The sequence below is a fragment of the Anthonomus grandis genome, chromosome 20, assembly GCF_022605725.1.
Source record: "Anthonomus grandis grandis chromosome 20, icAntGran1.3, whole genome shotgun sequence".
NCBI lineage: Eukaryota > Metazoa > Arthropoda > Insecta > Coleoptera > Curculionidae > Anthonomus > Anthonomus grandis.
Genome location: NC_065565.1, coordinates 6883223 through 6892304, shown reverse-complemented (window position 1 = coordinate 6892304; position 9082 = coordinate 6883223). Strand labels below are relative to the sequence as shown.

The 9082-nt window shown below is 29.3% G+C and overlaps 1 protein-coding gene across 3 annotated transcripts in view; it reads right to left on the bottom strand.

The window, feature by feature from the left end:
* Positions 1–1565: 1565 nt before the first annotated feature.
* Positions 1566–9082, bottom strand: part of LOC126747900 (tachykinin-like peptides receptor 99D) — a 161958-nt gene continuing 154441 nt past the window's right edge. For 2 of the 3 annotated variants that reach the window (XM_050456869.1, XM_050456871.1), the window contains exon 9: positions 1566–6760. In XM_050456869.1, the coding sequence (XP_050312826.1) occupies positions 6615–6760 (146 nt within the window). In that variant the 3' untranslated portion in view covers positions 1566–6614. The remainder of the gene's footprint in view (positions 6761–9082) is intronic. The other variant, XR_007664457.1, reaches the window with a different exon arrangement.

Here is a 9082-nt window from a genome sequence, read left to right as displayed (position 1 = left end):
CTACTCTAAGCAAAATATGCAGAATTCATTAAAAAATTCATAATATGAAAACCTTAAGACCTACGGCTTTTCCAGTAGTACCGAACGATTTAGAAGGTTCCAAACATTCGAAAAACGTTAAAGAAAATTTTTGAAAATTATTATTTTTTTAGGAAAAAATTCTAAATTTGACCATTTTTCTATTGTAGGCAAAATATGCAAAATTTATTAAAAAAAATTTATAACTTGGAAACTTTAAGACCTACGGCTTTTCCAGTGGTACCAAACGATTCAGAAGGTTCCAAACATTCCAAAAACGTAAAAGAAAATTTTTGAAAATTATTATTTTTTTCAGAAAAGAATTCCAAAATTGACCATTTTTCTACTGGAAGCAAAATATGCAAAATTTATTAAAAAAATCATAACTTGGAAACTATATGACCTACGGCTTTTTCAGTGGTACCAAACGATTTAGAAGGTTCCAAGCATTCCAAAAAGGTTAAAGAAAATTTCTGAAAATTATAATTTTTTTTATAAAAAAATTTCAAAATTGAGCATTTTTCTACTGTAAGCAAAATTTTATGAATTTTAAGAAACTTTGAGACCTACGGCTTTTCCAGTGGTACCAAACGATTCAGAAGGTTCCAAGCATTCCAAAAACGTTAAAGAAAATTTTTGAAAATTATTATTTTTTTCAAAAAAAAATTTCAAAGTTGACCAGTTTTCTACTATATATGCAAAATTTATTAAGAAACTTCAAAAATTCATAACTTAGAAACTATAAGAGGTACGATTAATCCAGTGGTACCAAACGATTAGAAGGTTTCAAACATTCTAAAAACGTTAAAGAAAATTTTTGAAAGTTATTATTTTTTTTAGAAAAAAATTCCAAAATTGACCATTTTTCTACTGTAAGCAAAATATGCAAAATTTATTAAAAAATTCATAACTTGGAAACTTGTCAACCTACAGGTTTTCCAGTGGCACCAAACGATTCAGAAAGTTCCAAACATTCCAAAAACGTAAAAAAAAAATTTTGAAAATGTTTATTTTTTTGAAAAAAAAATTCCAAAATTGACCATTTTTCTACTATATATGCAAAATTTATTAAGAAACTTCAAAAATTCATAACTTGGAAACTATAAGAGGTACGATTAATCCAGTGGTACCAGACGCTTCAGAAGGCTCCAAGCATTTCAAAAACGTTAAAAAAAACATTTGAAAGTCATAAGTTTTCCCAGGAAAAAATTCCAAAGTTTCATTAACAGTCAAACTAAATTAAATTTCATAAAAAGACAGTCGGCAATCAAGGAATCTGCTCCATTCACCCCCTCTACATACATTTTCATTCATCCCCCAAAATTAGCCCTTAAAACGGTAAACACATAAACTCTTTCAATAAACCTTATTGAGTCATCAATTACAGACTCCTACTCATACCTCGATATAACCGGGTCAATATTAATTAGACATTTACACCCTAGAGGGTTCTACTTACTATATGAATCGATGCAATCCTAGATCGATTATTTAGTTCGGGTCGTCTCCAACAGATGTCGATAGGGGATAAATCAATGATAAGTCAATTCACGTTTATTTCACATATATTCCTTTGATAATTACATAATTACACTAAATAATAATACATAAGCAAAACAGGCGTTTTATGTACTGTAAACCGACTAAAAAAATAAATTTTCATAAGTGACTCCTCCCCCTCCCCCCATTAGGTTAAGTAACGCTGTGCAATTTAATTAATTAATTAATATATACAATATACATAAGAATTCTTAGGTTATATATTAACATCACATGATTGGTCATGATTAAATGGTCATCATAGGAATCAACCGCATTGATATGGATCAGTTTACTTGCGTCCAAAAATGAATTAGTACAAATTCTTGTTGTACTATTTGCATATAAAAATTGTACTAAATTATTGGTAAACTCTACTTGCCCTAATAAACAGGAATTTACACATGTACGAGTTACACTATTAAAGCGTTTACGTTTTCCCTGCTTTATAACCTAAAAAATAAAAATTTGATCGGAAAACATCAATTGCCCTAAACCCTAATTGTACTTTGTGACGTCACTACTATACAGGTATGGTAAACTCTGTTCTCGAGTGCGCACACTTACTTGTGACTCTATTATGTACATAATTACAAGGTTATGTTTAGGTAAAAGTTTATTTATGATTGGTCACTAGTGACTAGTAGTTTGTTGGGTAATTTATTGAAATAAGGAAGAAAGTAGACTTTGGAATATCCTAGAACTCAATAGTTCGAGTAATACTCGAGATATTGACTTGTTAATAAGAGACAAATTATTTTGTTTTTTCCAGGCACTCCTGGACTAAGAATTTCAATATCTTGATTTCTAGTAAATGGATTTAATTGATTTTTTCACGAAATACTTGAACAGCCCTAAGATACCTTCGAAATCAATAATTATGAAATTCTAATTACTAGAACTCAAGATATTTAATTGCCAATAAGAGACAGATTATTTTATTTCTTCCAGGCACTCCTGGACTAAGAATTTCAATATCTTGATTTCTAGTAGATGGATTTAATTGATTTTTTCACGAAATACTTGAACAGCCCTAAGGTACCTTAGAAATCAATAATTATAAAATTCTAATTACTAGAACTCAAGATATTTAATTGCCAATAGGAGACAAATTATTTTAGCTCTTCCAGGCACTCTAATGAGAAAAATGTGAATATCTTGATTTCTAGTAAATGGATTTAATTGATTTTTTCACGAAATACTTGAACAGCCCTAAGGTACCTTAGAAATCAATAATTATAAAATTCTAATTACTAGAACTCAAGATATTTAAATGCCAATAAGAGACAAATTATTTTACCTCTTCCAGGAATTCTAATAAGAAAAATGTGAATTTCTTGAGTTCTAGTTAATAGATTTCATTGATTTTTCTAAAAAATAATTAAAACCCCTTAATATTTCCAAAAAATCAATAATTACAAAATTTCAACTACTAGAACTCAAGATATTTACTTGCCAATAGGAGACAAATTATTCTGTTTCTTACAGGCACTCTAGTGAGGAAAATATGAATATCTTGATTTCTAGTTGATGGATTTAATTGATTTTTTCACGAAATACTTGAAAGGCCCTCAGGTACTTTGAAAATCAATAATTACAAAATTTTAATTACTAAAAATCAAGATATTTACAGGCTAATAAGAAACAAATTATTTTACCTCTTCCAGGTACTCTAATGAGAGAAATATAAATATTTTAATTTTTGGTGTATGAATTTTATTTATTTTTTTCAAGAATACTAAAAAAGCCTCAATATATTCAAAAAATCAATAATTAAATTAAATAAACTCAAGATATTCACTTGCCAACAAGAGAAAAATTATTTTATTCCTTGCAGTCACTCCACTTTGATAAATGTCAATATCTTGATTTCTAGTCAATGGATTTAATTGATTTCCTCATAAAGTACTTGAGAAACCCTAAGGTACCTTAGAAATCAATATTTACAAAATTCTAACCATTAGAACTGCCTTGTCCAGGCATTCTAGTGAGAAAAATGTGAATATCTTGATTTCTAATTATTGGATTTTATTGATTTTTCCAGAAAATACTTAAAACGCCTCAATATATCTAAAAATCAATAATCGCGAAATTCTAGCCACGACAACTCAAGATATTCACTTGCCAATAAGAGACAAATTATTTTACCTCTTCGAGGTACTCCAGTGAGAAAAATATCAATATCTTGATTTATAACTATTAGATTTTATTGATTTTTTTAGAAAATACTTAGAAAGCCTCAATATATTCAAAAAATCAATAATTTTAAAATTCTAGCCACGAAAACTCAAGATATTCATATGCCAATAAGAGACAAATTTTTCTATCTTTTCCAGGCACTCCAGTGAGAAAAATATCAATATATTGATTTTTAGTCCATGGATTTAATTGATTTTTTAGAAAATACTTGAAGAGCCTTAATATATCTCTAGTATTAATAATTACAAAATTCTATTGGCTAGAACTTAAGATATTTACTTGCCAATAAAAGACAAATTATTGTATCTCTTCCAGGTACTCTAGTGAGAAAAATATCAATATCTTGATTTTTAGTTCATGGATTTAATTGATTTTTTTAGAGTTGACTTGGAAAGCCTCAATATATCTAAAAAATCAATAATTACGAAATTCTAGCCACGGAAACTGAAGATATTCACTCGCCAATAAGAGTCAAATTATTTTATCTTTCTTGCAGGTACACCAGTGAGAAAAATATCAATATCTTGATTTTTAGTCCATGGATTTAATTGATTTTTTAAGAAAATACTTGAAGAGCCTTAATATATCTCTAGTATTAATAATTACAAAATTCTATCGGCTAGAACTCAAGATATTTACTTGCCAATAAAAGACAAATTATTGTATCTCTTCCAGGCACTCCAGAAAGAAAAATATTAATATCTTGATTTATAATTATTGGCTTTTATTGATTTTTTCAGAAAGTACTTGAAAAGCCTCGTTATGTCCAAAAAATCAATAATTACAAAATTCTAATCACAAAAACTCAAGATATTCACTTGCCAACAAGAGAAAAATTATTTTATTTCTTACAGTCACTCCACTTCGATAAATATTAATATCTTGATTTCTAGTCCATGGATTTAATTGATTTTTTTAGAATTGACTTGGAGAGCCTCAATATATCAAAAAAATCAATAATCACGAAATTCTAGCTACGAGAACTCAAGATATTCACTTGCCATTAAGAGACAAATTATTTTACCTCTTGCAGGTACACCAATAAGAAAAACGTCAATATCTTGATTTTTAGTTAATGGATTTAATTGATTATTTCAAAAAACACTAAGAAAGCCTCAATATATCAAAAAAATCAACAATCACAAAATTCTAGCCACGACAACTCAAGATATTCATTCGCTAATAAGAGACAATTTTTTTACCTCTTCCAGACACTCGAGAAAGAAAAATATTAATATCTTGATTTATAATTATTGGTTTTTATTGATTTTTTCAGAAAGTACTTGAAAAGCCTCAGTATATCCAAAAAATCAATAATTACAGAATTCTAGCCACGAAAACTCAAGATATTCACTTGCCAATAAGAGACAAATTATTTTATCTTTTCCAGGCACTCCAGAAAGAAAAATATTAATATCTTGATTTCTAATCATTGAATTTTATTGATTTTTTTAGAAAATACTTGAAACGCCTTAGTATATCTAAAAAATCAATAATCACGAAATTCTAGCCAAGAGAACTCAAGATATTCACTTGCTAATGGGAGACAAACTATTTTATCTCTTTTAGACACTCCAGAAAGAAAAATATCAATATCTTGATTTCTAATTATTGGATTTTATTGATTTTTTCAGAAAATACTTGAAAAGCCTCAATATATCCAAAAAATCAATAATCAGAAAATTCTAGCCACGAAAACTCAAGATATTCACTCGCCAATAAGAGACAAATTATTTTATTTCTTCCAGGCACTCCTGGACTAAGAATTTTAATAGCTTGACTTCTAGTAGACGGATTTTATTGATTTTTTCAGAAAACACTCAAAAAACTCTGAGGTATCTTAAAAATCAATAATTATAAAATTCTAACTACTAGAACTCAAGATATTCACTTGCCAATAAGAGACAAATTATTTTATCTTTTCCAGGCACTCCAGAAAGAAAAATATTAATATCTTGATTTCTAATTATTGAATTTTATTGATTTTTTTAGAAAATACTCGAAACGCCTTAGTATATCTAAAAAATCAATAATCACGAAATTCTAGCCAAGAGAACTCAAGATATTCACTTGCTAATGGGAGACAAACTATTTTATCTCTTTTAGACACTCCAGTAAGAAAAATATCAATATCTTGATTTCTAATTATTGGATTTTATTGATTTTTTCAGAAAATACTTGAAAAGCCTTAATATATCCAAAAAATCAATAATCAGAAAATTCTAGCCACGAGAACTCAAGATATTTACTCGCCAATAAGAGACAAATGATTTTACCTCCCTTGCAGGTACCCCAATAAGAAAAACGTCAATATCTTGATTTCCATTGCATGCATTTTAATAATTTTTTCAGAAAATACTACATCTTACATTTTACAGAACAATTTCATAATAAAACCCTTTTTGTAACAAACCTACTCCTATTCTAGAGCACTCAATCACCCAAAGTCCAACCACACAACAAATCTTTTATTCGTACATAACTCGAGAACCACTCGCGATATTTTCATAATTTTTCCACACGTCAGTCAGTAGGAACACCAATCCTTGAAGACGAATTCTAGGGCAGAAACGTCGCTTCAGATCAAGCATTGAAACAGCGAGAGAACATTCAACAAAACGAGTTCCAATAACAGTTTTGGGTGTATACCCCCTCAATATTATTCTATGGGTGTATACAAACTCCACTTCAGCCTAAACCTTACTCTCCTCCTCGATAATGTCCTCCTCACGGGGCTTCACACTCAGCCGGGGTTCCCGTGAGGTTCCCGAACCCTAAATCCAGGTCCTGCGTTGCGTCAACTTGGTTTGCTCGCACGCGAGTCCGCTCGCGCCGTTACCGGGGGCACTCGCCTTATGTCAGGAGGACAATTGACGTAACTCGCAGTGGCGCATGAGCATCTCCTCCGGCACTTGACTGTAGCAGGTGTTGGTGGAGGATGACGGGGTCGGTTTTCCACCGGCGATCATCGAGCTGTAGGGGTTGTAGGAGACACGTAGGGTACCTGAAATAAAGAAAATTTAATTTCCTAGAAATTACTTTGGGCATGTGAATTTGTAGGATGGACGAGGTGAAGGCTACAGGGCCTCAAAGTTTTTTTTTTAATAAAATAATGTTGAAATTTTGAGGGGTTGTAGCTCGGAACCTGTGGGAGGTACGGCTTTTCCGGTGGTACCAAACGATTCAGGAGGTTCCAAACATTTTACTAATGTAAAAGAAAATGTTTGAGATGTAATAGTTTTCTCTGGAAAAAATTCCGAAGTTGACCATTTTCGGACTATGCATAATTTATTAGGAAGTTTTGAAAATTCATAGCTAAGGAACTGTAAGTCGTACGACGGTTTTAATGGTACCAAATGATTAAGAGGATTTCAAATATTCTGAAAATGTCAAAGAAAATTTTTGAAAAGTATTAGTTTTTCCAGGAAAAATGTTCAAAATTAGCCATTTTTGGAATATGTAAATTTTATTAAAAAACTTTGAAAATCGGTAGTTTGGAAACTATGCCACATACGGGTATTTCAATAGTACCAAACGCCTTAGGTATTTAAAAAATGTTAAAAAAAATTTTTGAAAACGATTAGTTTTTTCAGGAAAAAATTTCAAAATTGTCCATTTTTGGACTGTAAGACAAATATGTATAATTAATTAGGAAATGTTCAAAATGCCGTATCTTGGAAACTATAGGAGATACGATTATTCCAGTGGTACCAAACGATTCAGAAGGTTCCATATATTTTAAAAACGTTAAAGAACATTTTTGAAAATTTTTATTTTTTCCGGGAAAAAAGTCAAAATTGACCATTTTTCTACTCTAAGCAAAATATGCAGAATTCATTAAAAAATTCATAACTTGAAAACCTTAAGACCTACGGCTTTTCCAGTGGTACCAAATAATTCAGAAGGTTCCAGATATTCTAAAAATGTTAAAGAAAATTTTTTAGAAATATTAGTTTGTTCAGAAAAAAATTCCAAAATTGACCATTTTTCTACTGTAAGCAAAATATGCAAAATTCATTTAAAAAATTCATAACTTGAAAACCTTAAGACCTACGGCTTGTCCAGTGGCACCAAACGATTTAGAAGATTCCAGACATTCTAAAAATGTTAAAGAAAATTTTCTTAAAATTTTAGTTTTTTCAGAAAAAAATTCCAAAATTGACCATTTTTCTACTGTAAGCAAAATATGCAAAATTCATTAAAAAATTAATAACTTGAAAACCTTAAGACCTACGGCTTTTCCAGTAGTACCGAACGATTTAGAAGATTCCAGACATTCTAAAAATGTTAATAATTTTTTTTTTTAAATATTAGTTTTATCAGAAAAATATTCCAAAATTGACCATTTTTCTACTCTAAGCAAAATATGCAAAATTCATTAAAAAATTCATAACTTGAAAACCTTAAGACCTACGGCTTGTTCAGTGGCACCAAACGATTTAGAAGATTCCAGACATTCTAAAAATGTTAAAGAAATTTTTTTTTAAATTTTAGTTTTTTCAGAAAAAAATTCCAAAATTGACCATTTTTTCTACTGTAAGCAAAATATGCAAAATTCATTAAAAAATTCATAACTTGAAAACTTTAACACCTACGGCTTTTCCAGTGGTACCAAATAATTCAGAAGGTTTCAGAAATTCCAAAAATGCTACAGATATTTTTTAAAAAATATTAGTTTTTTCAGAAAAAAATTCCAAAATTCACCATTTTTCTACTGTAAGCAAAATATGCAAAATTCATTAAAAAATTCATAACTTGAAAACCTTAAGACCTACGGCTTGTTCAGTGGCACCAAACGATTTAGAAGATTCCAGACATTCTAAAAATGTTAAAGAAAATTTTTTTTAAATTTTAGTTTTTTCAGAAAAAAATTTCAAAATTGACCATTTTTCTACTGTAAGCAAAATATGCAAAATTCATTAAAAAATTCATAACTTGAAAACCTTAAGACCTACGGCTTTTCCAGTGGTACCGAACGATTTAGAAGATTCCAGACATTCTAAAAATGTTAATAAAATTTTTTTTTAAACATTAGTTTTTTTAGGAAAACATTCCAAAATTGACCATTTTTCTACTCTAAGCAAAATATGCAGAATTCATTTAAAAATTCATAACTTGAAAACCTTAAGACCTACGGCTTTACCAGTGGTACCAGACGATTCAGAAGGTTCCAGACATTCCAAAAATGGAAAAGAAAATTTATTTAAAATATTAGTTTTTTCAGAAAAAAATTCCAAAATTGACCATTTTTCTACTGTAAGCAAAATATGCAAAATTCATTAAAAAATTCATAACTTGAAAACCTTAAGACCTACGGCTTTACCAG